At 31.4% G+C, this 17,013-nt stretch overlaps 1 protein-coding gene across 1 annotated transcript; it reads left to right on the forward strand.

The window, feature by feature from the left end:
• The first annotated feature begins 4,174 nt into the window (after positions 1 to 4,174).
• On the forward strand, positions 4,175 to 7,062 carry LOC125205476 (F-box/kelch-repeat protein SKIP11). The gene is made up of 2 exons (XM_048104441.2): positions 4,175 to 4,507; positions 5,250 to 7,062. The coding sequence occupies exon 2, from the start codon at positions 5,252 to 5,254 to the stop codon at positions 6,584 to 6,586; it is 1,335 nt and encodes a 444-aa protein (XP_047960398.1). The 5' UTR covers positions 4,175 to 4,507; positions 5,250 to 5,251; the 3' UTR covers positions 6,587 to 7,062.
• Positions 7,063 to 17,013: the final 9,951 nt, after the last annotated feature.

The following is a 17,013-nucleotide window of genomic DNA, read 5'->3' on the forward strand; positions in this document are numbered from 1 at the left end:
GTATTATTTGGTAGTACATTTTTTTTACTTGGAAAATAACAAATTAGTGTTATAACAAATTTTATTTTACCGTAACTATATATTGCCATATTGGTGGTATATGAAAACAGACAAAAACGAAAATAATAACGCAACTGTGCCAGTCTTAGACAATTAATTTGTTGGAATAATTCAATTTGGTCAATTGTAACTTATGCATGCATGATATATAAATTAGTCATTGGTAGTGTATGATCGTCCAAAATAAGTTCAAATGTCAAGCAATAATAATTTAATGTGTGATGCGTGACGTTACAATGTTAGCTTATTCATAATTAACTAAGGAATTTAAATTTTCTAGTTTTCAGAAAAGCCTACGGAAATCTATGATAAATAGACTGAATTTGTCACACACTAATATTTGCAGAATATTAAGCTATCGGATATAATAATCTTATTTATTGATAAAATAAATTTAAAACAAAATATAAAACTTTAGACGCGGGGAATAATGCAGTTGTACATTATGAATTCAAATAATAAGACGCAGATGGTTCGATATTTATCGTCAACTCACTTTAAATTAAATAAATTGTTGCTCCATTATTATCACTATAGGTAGATGATAAAATATATTCTATCGCAATTAAGTCGTAGTACTAATTTTATCTACAAGTGTGAATCGACGGTACCGACCACACGCCCAAATCTTAATAATCAAGGATTAATTAATTTAATTTTGAAGGGTGGCGCCTAATATTCCAAGAAATCACGATCATATCGAAGGGTCAATAACCATGATTATCCAAAGTGTTGCTGCTTACAACTCTTTTTTAATCACCATTACGATAAAAAGTTCATGTTGTCTATATCATGAACGTGTCTACACTCACAAACATCCATCAATTATACCAATATTAGTAGTATAATAGATTTATCGTGAATAGTGTTTTCATTAGGATAAAAATTGGTATCATGGTACACGAGAAGAGGTCGGTGCATATCAAATTAAATTAATGAAATGCAGCGATGGTGCCCATTTAATTATATACTAATATATTGAAACCTAATCATGATTAAATGTAGGAGTTACCAAGTTCAATAAAAATCCTAGTGTATTGGGAAATAATTAAATCTCATTAAGTAATAAAACCAACATTCAATTTGGATGTTTCTTAAGTTTTGATTAATCCACCAATGTTGAATAAATCAAAGTAATTTGGACGACAATTTCATCATTAGGCACTAGCCACTTTTGTCATTGACCTTATGAACTATGACATAAATCGTGTTTTATGCGAAGAATGATCAAAATTGTGTGCTACTTTTGACATTGGTTGCAAATTTGGATGTTATCTCTATTCAATCCTCTTAGTCTTAGATTAATTAGGTTGTTTGGAACGGTTTTGGTAAACTTAATGATGATTAAGTTAATTTAAGAAGTTCGAACACCGCTAAAAGTATCACACCGTCCTTAGTGATTCTACACCCAATCATAATGTTTTCCTTTTCTTGCTCTCTCCTTTCTCCTTTCTCCTTTCTCCTTTCTCCATTCCCATAAAATTAAGTAAATTATAAATTATAGGGTGGTTTTAGAATTGATTTCTGATGTTCAACTCATTTCTCATGGTCAATGATATTTAACTCATTTCTCCAAATAAACGAGATACTGTTAGGAGAACATAATTGTTCAAGATTCCCTTCAAAAGATATTGGAGGTTCTAATCGATTTATGGCTTCTTGATATAATTATGTAAATGAAATATAAAAAATAGAAAGAGAAATACTATGAAATATAGATAGATTGATAAAGACTAACCCTTATAGCAAAAATGTTCAACAAAAATGTAAAAGTACCTTAAATAAAATTTAAGTTTTTGTCCAAAAACTTATGGTGTTCTTTTTTCTTTATGAAGTACCGTTAATATGCAACCTCAATAGTTCATATATCTATTTCTCAATTAACCCAATTTTGAAGTCATTTTATTCAAAAAAAAATTCGTTTCATACCGTAAAATTCGAATTTTATCATACTTATCATCATATTATTCACACCTCAAAATCTGTCTTATCAAATTCTTCAAAAAAAAAAAAAAAAATTTACTATCATTTTTCTTCCAAATTCTGTACCATTCTTCTCATTTGCTCCCATTTTCAACCAAATTTCCTCTCTATTTTCACTTTCTCAGTTTTTCCTTTGACATTCGACTAATATGAAGGTCAATAAAGATTTTGAAGAAAATTTTAGAAAACTAGTAGAAAAATAATTAGATGTTATGTACTAGTAATGTTCTTTTATATTTAGAAATGTACGACCTCAAAATTGAATAGTATTTCGAAAACTATAATCATCAGTCTCACTCCCCAAAAAAATTTTATGGGACTGTCAATGCATTAATCTATAACATGTTTAATTATTGGTCAGTCAAAGCATTAGTCTATATAACTCTAACATGTTTAATTTTTGAGTGTACTACGTAAATGTTATCTAATTTTTCAATTTCGCACATAAATGGTATCTGATTTTTATTTATATCATTTTCGGTACCCTATGACAAAAATAACCTTAGGTACCAAATATGTGATTTTTTTGTTATGGAGGATATTTTTAGAATTTCAATTAAATAGAATCAAATATGTGATTTTTTTTCTTCCTTTCTTATTTCTGTTTTTCTTCTTTACTTTATTCTTCTTTCTTTTTTTCATTTTCTTCTTTCTTTTTAGTATTTTATCTTCTTTTCTTCCTTTTTTTTTCCTTAGTTTATGTTTCCTCTTTTTTCTTTTCTCTTTTTTTTCTTCTTTTTTTTAGTATTTTATACATTCATCTAATTGCATTGATAATATAAATCAATAACAAAACACCTAATTAAATTAATTATTTAAAATAATTAAATCAATTGAATATTTTTAATTCATTATTTATACTCATTTTAAGGTTGAAACACCTAACTAAAAATGCTCAACTCTTTATCATTATGAATACAATTCACAGTTTTAAATTTTAATTAAGACTATATTGATTAGTTATTAATTTAATATAAAATAATAATTATTATTATTACTATTATAACAATATTATTATTATAATATTTAAACATAATTATAACTATAATTATGATTATGATTAAAAATATTTAAATGATATTAAAAAATAAATTAATTATTAATTTATAACATCAAAATAATAATATTAATATTGATTAATAATAATAGTATAAAGAGTGTGGAGAATGAGAAAAGGTATTATAATATCATTTTTGGTACTAGTTTTGTCAATGCCCAAAATATCATTTATGACACAAATGGAAAAATGAATTTGTTTAGAGGATATTTTGGGGTGAAAATTGCATCAGATACCAAATATGTGATTAATAGGTAAAAAAACGATATAAAATAAAGATCAGGTACCGTTTATATGCGAAAGTGAAAGATCAGGTATCGTTTATGTAGTTCACTCTTAATTTTTTTCACTTCCATAAAATTATTTAGTTCTTTACATCGATTCAAATAAACACCAAGATTGATAATAAGTTGAAGGTGTTTTTGGCCTAGCAAATATTCTTATTTTTATTGTACCCCCAAAATTAAAAGTTTGATACCACAACTCTGCAAGCGTGGAGAAATCGAATCCCACTTGTCCACCACCGCACCTCCACAGAAACACGTGTCGCCACCGACCGCCGCCGGTGTGCGGTGGCCCCTCCGCCACTAAAGAAGAAGCGAACATAAGCTGTAATTGGGCCCACGCCACCTCCTCAACCATCTCCCGCAAAATTGAAAAAAAAAAAAACTTAAAAATTAAATAAAATTCTGCAAACAAAAAAAGTGCATGCGAACTGCGATTAAAGCAAAAATTAAGAAAAAAATGTTGCAAAAAAATGTCCATGTGATATTTACCTATCCAATGATGGAAAATAAACATTAATATAGTAATTGTACAGCTGCCATAGAAGCCCAACTCCCAAGTACAAAAAAGGTTAAATTTCTAGAAAATCCAATATTACTATTCTCATTCAACAATATTAATTTTGTTTAACATTGTTTGCATGCTAAATTATCTATACTAATGGGGTAATATTGGTAGAGATTAAAAAAAATGCTAATTAACACTACTAGAAATCTAGAAAGAAAAAATAATCATAAATTAAAAAAATAATTATGTAGAGAGAGAGAGAGAAAAGTGTCGTCAAAAGTCCAAAATTGATGCCCCAAAGCCAAAGCCGTAGCCGAAGCCCAAAGCCTCTGGCTTTCATTGAAATGCAGAGAGAATCCATTTGATTTCAATTACAACGCCAAGAACTGTAACTGAAGTTTCTCTCTCTTCTCTCAATTCTCACACACAAACAAATACACACTTCACAACCATAAAGACATTAAGAAACAATAAAAGCCGGAAAGAAAAAAAGGAAGATATATATATTACAGCAAAAAGGAAAACAATTGCAAGCAGCGGGGTCGAGAAAGAAGAGATTTTGCACTCGGATAGCTTCAATCAGCCCTCTTTCCTTTTTCCTTATAGTTGAAATTTGTAAGTTTATGATTTATCATCTCGTCTATTGTTAATTCATTATTTCTTGCAAGCTATGTTTGAATCTTGTTCGATTTGCTCTATCTGTGGTCGATTTTTGAAAGATCTAATGTGAGGAATAACACAAGCTGTAGACAAACCAATGCAAGATTCGAGCTTTTGGTTTTGATTTTTGTGAATTTGTGGGCAGTTGCGTGATTATTGATCTGAATTTTTGAGATCTAGTGATATTGCTTCTGAGCTTTGTGCATGTTCCAATTGATTGAGACTATTGATTTATTTGCTTATTTTCGATGTTTCTGAATCTGGGTTTATCTTGTATATGCTTTTCGAAACGTTTCTTTGCTTGTTATTCTGTGGTTTTTTGCTCAAATATCGAGTTTTAATGTGTTTTCTATTCATGGGAATTTGGTTTTTGTTGATGGATTTGGATCACGGATGGCTAGGTTTTTAAAGTTTCCTCCTTTTTTGCCCTTGTGCAATCGAGTTTTTAAGATTTCCCTTTTCTTGAAATTCAATTTGGTAAGTTGCAGTTGGAATTTACACATGAATTTTGGCAAGTTTATCTGGCCTTTTGATCTTCTTGTATGTTTGGTTATGGTTAATTTGCTTCTGTTATACATTAGTTTTTTTTATCTCATTTCTTCTTTTCAATTAGGTTTTTCTTTTCTTCATCCCATTCTTTCATTTTTTCAAGGAAAAGAGCTGAAAAACTCGTGCTAATTTTGGCTTGTATTCATAGATATGCTGCAAGACCGGCCTTGTTTGGTTTCGAGGGACTGTAATTCAATGACGTGTGAACAAGAAAGCAATAGGACTATGCTCTACGGGGCTGACAAGGTCGAGGTTAAGCAGGGCAAGCGCCACTTGGAAACGAATGGGGAGGAAGATTGCATCGTGAAAAAGGTGTCCAAGCATTCGGGCGATCAAGTAGATACTGATTTGTCTATTGGTGGGATTCTAAAGTCGGTTTCTGGCCAATCGAACAGCCATGGACAAGATGGCGATGATTCAGATTCGAGTTCATTGATTGCTGGCATTGGTCAGGACAACTCGATTAATTGTCTTATACGGTGCTCCCGGGCTGATTATGGTTTAATTGCATTACTGAACCGGAGTTTCCGGTCTCTTGTCCGTAGTGGTGAGCTGTATAAACTACGGCGGAAAAGTGGGGTGGTTGAGCATTGGGTTTACTTTTCCTGCGAGCTGCTTGAATGGGAAGCATTTGACCCTATAGGGTGCCGTTGGATGCATTTGCCAAGAATGTATTCAAATGATTGCTTTGTCTTTTCAGATAAGGAATCTTTGGCTGTTGGAACTGACCTTCTTGTTTTTGGGAAGAATGTCATGGCACACGTAATCTATAGATACAGTCTGTTGACGAACACATGGACTACCGGAATGAGCATGAACGAGCCTAGGTGTTTGTTTGGCTCTGCAAGCCTTGGGGAAATCGCCATACTGGCTGGCGGGTGTGACTCAAAGGGTAATATCCTCAGCTCTGCTGAGTTATACAATTCTGAAACGAGAACGTGGATGACGCTTCCAAGCATGAAAAAAGCAAGGAAAATGTGTTCTGCGGTTTTCATGGATGGAAAGTTTTACGTAATTGGAGGAATAGGAGGAGCTGAATCCAAGCTTCTGACATGTGGAGAGGAATATGATTTGGAAAAGGGGACTTGGACGGAGATCCTAAACATGTCCCCTAAGCGGACTAGTTCACCAAGAGAAAACGAACCACCTGCTACATCTGGGGCACCACCTCTGATTGCCGTTGTAAATAATGAATTGTATGCTGCTGATTATGCTTCAATGGAGGTGAGCAAATATAACAAGAAGAGTAGGGTTTGGATCGTCGTTGGTAAGTTGCCGAAACGTGCTGATTCTATGCGCGGTTGGGGATTAGCATTCAGAGGATGTGGTGATCGTCTTATTGTTATTGGCGGGCCTCGTACTGCTGGTGAGGGTGTTATTAGAGTGCATTCGTGGGTTCCAAGTGAAGAGCCCGCGCAGTGGGATGTGCTTGGCGAAAAACGATGTGCCAGTTTTGTCTATAATTGTGCAGTGATGGGATGCTGAATATCTGTGTGTGCAGGCACCATACAAATTCGATGTTGTTTGCTTGTGGTTAACAATTGGTTCCCGGATGCACCCGGTTCTTGCTAATGGGTACTTTTCCCAAACTTTTTTAGTTTTGTTACATTCTTCTTTTAAAGTCGGACGATGATAGGGAAGATTGTCAGATATTACTCAAGATACAATTGAATGTTTCCATAAACTAGTCTTGAGCACAAGCTTTTTCCTTTTCTCTTCAAACATGATCGATATTTTCTTTTTCTCAAATGTCTTCTCCCACTCCTGGTGGAGTCCATGACAAGGTGGCGATGCATAGCAAAGAAAATAGTTTCGTTAACTTGAGAGCTAGGCATTTCTGTTGGCTGTAAGTTTTATTCTTAAACGAAACATAGAATTCAGCGTACTGGGGCTTTTATGGTCCTAAATTTCGTGAAACCGTCACAAAGGAAATAATAAAGTCTCGACATTTTTTATGGAAACGCAGCCTATTTAGTCTTTTGAATTAGTTGTATGCAGCTCTGTTATTGTTGTACATTTCCTTTTTTGATTCCTTCACATCTGTCATTATAGCATATCATCCTATTATAGTGTTAACATTATTCATTTTTCTAGGTTATAATGCTTATATCCTATTATAGTATTAACATTATTCATTTTCTATGTTTTAATGCTTACATTCGATTATAGTATTAACATTGTTCATGTGTCTATGTTTAATGCTTTTTCGTCGAACTTAGAATGTGTTGCTTTAATAATATCTTTTAAGATTAAATTCTCGCATCCTTAAAAGTAGTCGCTATGTCAAACCCATACGTGCATAGGTGAATTTGATGATGTTGTTTGAGGTAAACAACAGTTCGAATTGATGTCCCTTATTCTTGATCAGGCTTAGAGCAAAATATGGTTAAATTAGATTATGTAGCTAAGCTGCACTATTCTGGTATTTGTAACTGAACCTCATCTGTCATTTGCATCTAAACATGACATAAAAACTCTGCAGATGAACTGAACCTCGACATCTTTTGGATGTTTTTCTTGTCTAGATAGGTGTTGGTTCGTGCATTCATTGAACGTTATCTCTTCAGTTGAATGTAGAGAAAAATGTTGGTAATAGTTGTATTATTTGTTTTGTTTTATCACTTTGTGCTTTGCAGATATTGATTTAATCTCATCTGTCATTTGCATTCAAAAATGGCATATTGTGCATAAACATGCTATGTAGATAAGACTGAACCTCGGCTGCTTTTAGGTGCCTTTTCATGTATAGATAGGCAGAACCCCATCCGCACCACCTAATCCTTTCAATTCAACTCATGCGTGCGTGCGCCACTGGTGTTGGTTCACACCATTTATATGTGCATTCAATGAACGTTATCTCTATATGTGGATGTAGACAAATTCTCATCTGCACCATATTCTTATCTGTATGCTGAGCTGACCCTTAAAAGGGAGATGCTTTCTCTCTTTATACATTGATTGCAGATTTTGTAGGGATTTGCTTTCGTGCGTGATTCTTGCAGAATTACAGCCTCACAAGGCCGTTTTTGAAGCTGCATTTGTTGCAAAAGCCAAACTTGGTTAACTGGTACTGATTTATTGCTATGGTTTTTGTTGGTTTGTTTCATTTTCAACGCTAAGCTGTTTCGTCTACTTTAGTTGACCTTGTTAATTGCATTCGGTTTTATAGATGCTATACTTGTAGCTTATGATTTGCTAATTTGGAGGATTTATATACACCATGAGCTATTAGGAATTTATTTGGTGCCTAATATTATCTAATTGATCCAGTTAGGTATCTATTTTTCATCTTTGGTTGATATAGTAACATTTCATGGGCCTTCTTTACATTTGGGTAATACTATGTTGACTTCTACTCGTCAATGTTGTCATAATAGATTTTGTTTTCGTTTAAAGGTTTTTATGTTAGCTTGTGGAAGAAACGAGTCAGAATTATTCTTGATATTAAATGGTGTGTTCGTATTTTTGTCTTGTTTGCATCCATATGTCCTGATTAAATTTGATTGGAATTAATCACACTTTTCATTTATAATCTATTGTTGATTAGATTTTAATCATAATCAGGATTTCGTTCTCGTGTATTTGGATGCGCTAGTGCGTGTCTCCGTTATTTACATTGTTTTGTGTACGAGTCTTTATTCGGTATCCCGATGCTATATTTCTGTTCTTATATAGTGCAATTCCGATGACACCGACGACAGTAACGAGTAAGAGTTATTGGTCGCTAAAATCATGAAATTTGGCTGGAATTTATTACTCTTATGAAATTGAATTGGGCCCTAACAATATCTATCTGTTTTATATAATGGGCTCGATAAATTGGGCCCTATCAATATGTGTACTTTAAAATGGGCCAGCAAATAGGGTCCAAACAAATCAATGCTGATTCAACCAACAAATATTTCAAATACACTAATTCTTGATATTGGTCTTTAAAAAAAAGAGGAAATGAATTAGTTATAGAATTAAGGATCTAGCATGAAACGAATTTCTTATTCTCGAATTTAATCAATAAGTAATAATTTTAACCTAATTCTTTTTTTGAAATACACTAAACTTTTCAAAATTATTAAGAGGGTCCATGGGCACCAGTGGCCACCCTCCGCTTTGCTTATTGAGGATATTTAAATTTACATTGTAATTATAGGAAGCATCCAGTTTTTCTTATTGAGAATAAAATAAATTTACAAACTCCATATATGGATTTTACTGATCTTAAGAGTGAAACAAAAAATTTATCCTAAATTACAGTGGACTATAAAAACAGAAATAAAGAATGATCATGAGATTAACACTGTAATTAGCCCCTATTGATTTATGTAATCGTAATTTTTTTGCCTAAAGTTGCCAAGTAATAAAACACGATCAATTGGGGTATAGAGTGATGAAATTACACTACAAAAAACTTAAATTTTTAAGGAAGAAAAAATTGAGATGCCATTACTTGTGTTGGAATGTTTTGAAAAATTACAACAATTTAGGGCGTAAAAGAAAATGTTCCTAAATTAAGGATAAATTAACTTAATCTTATGACACTTCCATTTGCGTCCTCTAATTTGACAACAATTTTGAGGCGCTAATGATATATTTAGAAACATGAATTAATGGTATTATTTAATTTGTAGTATTAAAAAATATCCTTAATGAAACAATGAAAAGGAGACAAGTACTAAAATATGATCAATTAATTTGTAGTATTATTTAATTTGGGGATTTTGATGATTAGTAAAAATAAAGAGTACCATAAAGTTGACAATACTAAAATATGATCAATTATTCCTGCTCTGTGTGCGCCCATATAACCTCTTTTATGCTGCGTCATATCCTCCCAAATCTTCACCAACCAATTGAATTGCTTATTTCCTATGGTTGAATTATCTTAAACAAGGCAACTAGCTAATTGAGATATCAATTTTAGTGACATTTTATTACTAGTAGAGTATTATTAATTACGAGAACGGCTATGATGGCTTTTAGTGCCCAAGTTGCGTATAACCTTCGAATTTCGATATGTTGCATATGCATATCTCGATCGAATGATATATTATTCCCTATATTTTATTAGAAGATTATTTAATAACATCTACAAAATTTATGTTGAAAACCCTCTCGAGTCGTTTAAAGCCCAATATAGCTACTATGTGAAAAACCTTTTATGGAGTATTTCAGTTGTAATAATTCAAACAAAATCAAATAAAAAATAATACCCATATCACTCACGGTCACGGAGTAATTTCAAAACCAATAATTAAAAATATGTTTATTTTATTTATTACTCCATAAAAATCTAGTAATACCACTAATTTACTCCCCCTGTCTAATAAATGTTGACACTATTTCCATTATAGTGTGTCTCTCTCCTACTCTGTCAAGTATGCATTTCAAATTAGGTCATTTTAAAAGTGTTTATTTTTATGGGACGAAAGAGGTATTACTAAGTTTAAAAAATTAAAAATCTTTAAGGGCATCTTCTTCCCTTTTAGTTGGAACCTCCAAAACTGGGAACCATTATACTAAATCAACGTTAATTAATAGGTTGATAGATCTAAATCTTTTTTAAACAATGTAATCAAAGATGGGCTGTAAAGAAGAATAAGTTAATGTTATTCCACGTCTTCCAAGCATTTCTTTTAAGCTAATTTAAGCTTTTCCAATGGCCCATAAACTCGTGGATTGTTCAGTGTTGGCCTTTTTCAAATCTCCAAGATTAACCTAAGCAACATTAATTATTAAGAAGGATTAGGCATTTTTTTAGCGTTGGTCTTCACTTTTCAGATTTCTGGTTGTCTGGCTTTATCGATTGATTCGTCAAGTAATTAAGATATTGTTATGTGTTGCCAAAGAATGAAAAAATTAGTGCAACTTGAGGTTTAGTATGATAAATATAGCAAATATTTCTATAGATATATTCGTCTAATTAATTAACATATTTTGCTTGAAGCATGTATATCTAATAGTAAGATGTTAAAGAAAAAAATGAAGGGACTTCTTCTAACATTTTAGAATATAAATAAGGACTTATAAAAAAGCAATGAAATTGGACGTAATTAATGGGCGTTCAGAGAATTTCTGAAAAACAAGACTTGTGAATCTTAGATGAAGTCAATCATCCAACTAATATATTCAACTTAAAATTAACAAAGAATCTGACGAAGATGGACCACCAATATATGCTAATTAAGTGGCGAGGCATAAATCTTGCTACATATATAAATTAAATTTGAGAAACATATGATAACAACCCATTCAATTTTGGGGAAATTGCTATCTAAAACAAAAGAAACTATTTTAATATTAATAAATTACCGCCTTTTTCAAAAAATAAAATTTAAAATGAGTATTATCGTATCACTGTTGCAAAATGATAGTAGTAGCAAATTATATTCGAACATTGACTAATACTACTATAATTGTATAAATTAATCAAAATAATATATACAAATTAAAGTCATGTATATAGCGTTTGGTTGTTTTAGAACGGAATATGAGAGTCGTCTATTACTTGGTCATTAATTTAAATTTAAATGTTGATGAAGAAAACTTTAGTGTTTGCCTCCAACTATGACTTATTTCAAATAAGCCATTTTCTGAAATAAATATCTTGACCTTTTATAGGAAACGTTCAAGTCAATGAGTAAAACATGACATTCTTAGAAGAAATGTGTAACCACTAGATGAAATTGAGGTGGACTTTGAATTTGTGTATAGCAATCAGAACTAATGCAAGAAAATAGTGGGTGATCAACTAAATTAAGAATTTAAGAGTAAACAACACTGCAGGTTAAGAGTTTGAAAATTATATTGAAAAGTTAGACCTAATTAATGAAATTTCACGCGTTTATAAAAATTGTAAGAAGTTTTAGGGGAAAAGCCGAATATGATAATAATATTATAATATGATTTTCATATTTCTAAGGCAAAAGATTATTACTACTATTGATATTCCAACCTGAGCAACTTCCAAGTACAGAAATACGAATGTTTAATACTAGTAAAACACAATAAATTGATCGACTTGATAATGAGTACCATAAGTGCATGCTAGACATATTAAATTAACACAAGATAATTAATTAAGATGTGCTTTAAGAGGAAAAAAAGAGAGAAAGATGTGCTTTAAGAGAAAGATATGCTATCTCACTCTTTTGAGTTGTTAAATAATCCATTTTTTTTAACTAGTTCGCTTCGAGTCTCAGCGGGCCGAGCTAGACTTTGATGGCCTAACATAACCTTATTTTATCTACCAAATAGCCAAATAACTCATATAACACATATATCTTGGCCTTATCTAGACTATCAAACAAGCACTAACGATTTAATTAGGAGGAAAATTACCATTATATATGTTGTCATTCTCATTAAATAACCCCAACAAACGTACAAAGCAGTACATTTCACACAGAAATACAGAGATAAAATTAATATGTCTTGTATAAGACTATTTCATCATGTAATGAAACTAGTAAACATTTGGAATTGAACATATATATCAATAATATAAAACGATATATTTATAATTTTATTCCTGTTTATACCTATAAATTTTGATTTGAATCTTGATTAGTACCCAATATGATAGTCACACTCAAATTATCGCGTAGTTTGAAAATTTTCAAGGCTATATATTCACATTAAAGTTGATATTGGTTATTATTTATCAAATAACAAGGGTGATTAGTTCAAACATGATAGAACTAAAAAGTGATTTGTTACAAACTTGTCCTCAAATTCCTACCTAAAAATAATCTAAAACTCCTCAATATGAAACACTTCGTAGGACAAATTTAATAACCCGATAAAATAATACACGATATATCTAGTCAATCACAAATACAAAAATTCTATACAAAAACACTTTTTATTATTGTGGTTGGCAAATCACACCACGTATCCACATGTTTGGGAAGTAAATTTTTATTCCAAAGTTTGTCATAATCCAAACAAAAATAATTAAATAAATAAAATAAAATAGAATGGATCTGAATAAATACGAAAAACTGTCTATAATTTCAAGTTCCACCGTCAAAGCCGCTCCACACGTATTTGTTTCCATTTAATTCAAGTCTTGTAAGTTCTTTGTTTTTCATAAAGGCAATAACTTTAAACAAGGACTGAAAAAGACATAGCAAAAAGACGACATAAAAAAAAAAGAGGTGTACTAGTACTATACAATAATACAAGGACTACTCACAAGTAACAACTGGGTTTGTACAGACTTATTTTATTCAATGAAAATTAATTTTCATACACACACCTCCCCAACCAAACCTACCCCCTTAATTTTATCGTATTCCTAATACTCATTCAATTTCCATCAGTTTCATAGATATTGAAATTTAAATTGCAATTATCTTAATTTAAACTATACTTAAAAATTACAAATATAAATAGTACTAGGTTGAGATCTGTATAGTACTCGTACTTGTAAACTAAATAAGGAGTACAATATTTTTTAGTTTTCCAAGGTATTCCTATTATCGACGGCTAAAGAAATAATCTATCGTTTCAACAGTCATGACACTAAGCGGAAAGGACTCGCAAATTGGTTGTTCCGTTCATATAGACAGGGATCAAACTCCTGACCTCATGCTTAAAAGGCATGACGTGAACCGCCACGCCATCCATAATTGTTCAAATGCTATACGTTGTTATAGTAATACTCCACCAGTCCACCTCCAATAATTAAGCGGTGATATTAAGCATTTTAATACTCCCTTTATCCCATCGAATATGATTTATATTCTTTTTTCAACCGTCCCAACAAATATAACTTCTTACATAGTATTTAGAAAAGAATTAAAATATTTAATTATATTTTCTTTCTTTTACTTTATTCTCCTCATTATTTTAAATGTTTCTCTTTTACTTTATTCATTTTATCTTCTACTTCAAAACATCTAATAACTTTTTCCATTTTCTACTTAAATTTCTTAAAATAGAGTGCATAAAATTTAATATCAACCTTGTAAAATTGTTATCTTACTCCGGACAAAGAGAGTATAAAATTGTTAAAAAGTTTTAAGTAAAGGTTGAAGTAGTATAATAAAGAGAAGAGAGAAAGAAAAGAAATTATTATGAAAAAAATGAAAAAAAAGTAGTGAAACAAATAAAACACAGAAAGAGTACGGGTAAATTAAAATAAAAAATTTGACTAATAATTACTCCATCCGTTTCATATTAGTAGAGTTATTTTGCTCTTTTGATACATAGTATAGTAGTGGAGTTATTTATTTTTTTTAGAAAAGTCAATACAATTCTTCTCATTTACTTTTTACTCTCTCTTACTTTTGTTCTCTCTATTTTTTCTTCTTTTATACTCCCTCTGTCCCATTAGAAATGAAACGTTCTCATTTTTAGTTTATCCCATTAAAAATGAAACGTTTCCTAAAATGGAAACATCTCTATCTCTACTTTTCCATTTCTCTTACTTTACTCTCTCTTCATTAACTCACAAAACAACACTACATAAAAACTTGTGCCGATTCTCAAATGTTGCATATTTAATGGAACGGAGGAAGTACTTTATTACTCCCTCCGTTCCATAGTAATAGTCATTTTGTCATTTTGGTATGTTTCATAGTAATAGAGTCATTTCTTTTTTCAGTAAAAGTTAACACATTTTTCCACACCTACTTTATTCTCTCTTGCTTTTTTGCTCTCTTCACCTCTCCACCTTTTTCATTTTCCACTTTATTCTCCCTTTACTTGACTCAACTAACATATTTTTTCTTAATCTCTGTGTCGAAAAGAAACGTTTCCATTACTATAGAACGGAAAGAGTATTTTTTTATTTAATACCACATTACACGACTTTTTTTTAATCTTAACAGGAATGAAATATATTTTTAAGTTGAGATCTAGATCAAATTAATCATAGTAGGTAGTACTAAAATTTGTGAAATGTCCTTTATTTTGGTATGACCGGTCCATTGTTTATGTATGGCATGCTAGGATAATAAAGTGATGAATTTATATGCATACATACATAGGTGTGAGCGGCTCCGAGTTTAATTGCTGCAGGTGTTGGAACACTACAATTTGCAGGTCGCTGTCAGAGATGAATAATTTAATGGACGGCTCAGATGCATCAGATCGGTGGTTGCGATCAACACTTGCCATAGATGGCCATACAATCTTGATTCTAGAGAGATTCATTTCGGGAAATGTGAAAGACCCAAAACCCCTTACCTTTTTTTATTTATTTCTCATTTTTGTTATTTTTTGGACCAGGTAAAATGGAATCCAATGAAATTCTTGCATACACCCCCTCAACTTTTATATATTTACATATTGTTGACCGCATGCACTTGCCACTTTTCCCTTTCACTCAGATTTTTTAAAATTCTATTCCCTCTGACATATTAGTGATTAAATATTTTCCTTTTATCAATTTATTCCATTAAAAATAAAATATTTTCTAAAATTGAAACATCTTTATTTCTACTTTTTCATCTTTCTTACTTTACTCTCTTTTCATTAACTCACAAAATAACACTACATAAAAACTCGTGCCAATTTTTAAATATTGCATATTTAATGAGATGAAGGGATGAATCCTTCCAAATTATTCGAGCGTTTATAAGGAAAGGAGGTAAATTGAGAATATATATTTCTCATTTAATTTTTTAAAGAAGTAATATACTATCGTTATAAAGAGTGAATGACAAAGGGAAGATGGAAAACCAAAAAAGGGTTGCAAAAATAACTCTTTCTTATATTTACATTTTGTGTGAAAAACATATAAATAATATACCTCTTCAAGATAGAAGAAATATATAATACGGAGTACTTTCTCAAATAATCTTTAAATAAAAGAATAAGTTTTAATAAAAAATACTCCATATAAATATGGTAATTAATCATAAATTGTAAGGGGGCTCGGCTCGTCCACGAAGGATGCGATGGTATAGGAACGCGTTGCATGTGGCGGGTGAACGGTGTCCCTCCACGAGAATGTGGCATAAAATTAATCTTATAGGAGTACTTATAATTGTTCAATTTACTTTACATCACAATTAATTACTTAAAAAAAGTAACCACTAAATAAAGAGTAAAAATTCCATGTTCCTTCCATACTAAGTTGGCATAGTGATTTGGTGTACCTTACCAATAATTTCTTGACAAATGGAAATTAAAAACACTCACATGCCACATCAATTAAACACAAATTCAATAAAACTAATTGCACAAAACTAAGGATGTCAAACTAGCCCGAAACCCACGGGTCGGCCCTAGTTACCCGGTAAAATCATAGGGTTAGGGCCGGAAAATCGCAACCCATATTCAGAAGCGGGCTACACGGCCTAACCCGTTCGGGTCGGCGCGTTGTGCGGGCTAGTCCAGGTGGGTTGCGGGTTAGCCCACGGGTTGAGCATTTAATATAAAAATATAATTAAAATTTTGGATTATATACTTACTTATATGAAGTATATTTGGTAATATCAATATTAAATACAACATTGATATTAAGAATATACAGTAATTATATCTTCTCTATCAAATTGAAAGTTAAGGTTATATAAAATGCATGATTTCCATTTAATTGTAGTCAGATTCATGTGTGTTATTAATTAAACGATATGTTTATCTATTTTGTTTTAATTTTCAATTGCTATTATTCTCTTGATCACTTTGATAATACTTTACTATTTGCGACAATATGCTTTTTAATAATTTAGAATATTGGATTTGATAGAAAGTAACATATAAGATTACTATTGACCCGAATAGCCCGTGAGTTAGCTCGAAACCCGAAGATTTTGGGTTAGGGCCATAAATTTATAACCAGAAAATTTCACAGCCCGAATAACTCGCACCCAAATAGCCTAACAACCCGAGTGGATTGGCCCGAACCCGAGCGGGTTAGCCCAATTGACATCCCTACACAAAACAGACACCCATTAATTATGAAA

Source organism: Salvia hispanica, chromosome 6, assembly GCF_029641045.1.
Source record: "Salvia hispanica isolate PSC_SH4W2 chromosome 6, Shi_PSC_v1, whole genome shotgun sequence".
Classification (NCBI taxonomy): domain Eukaryota; kingdom Viridiplantae; phylum Streptophyta; class Magnoliopsida; order Lamiales; family Lamiaceae; genus Salvia; species Salvia hispanica.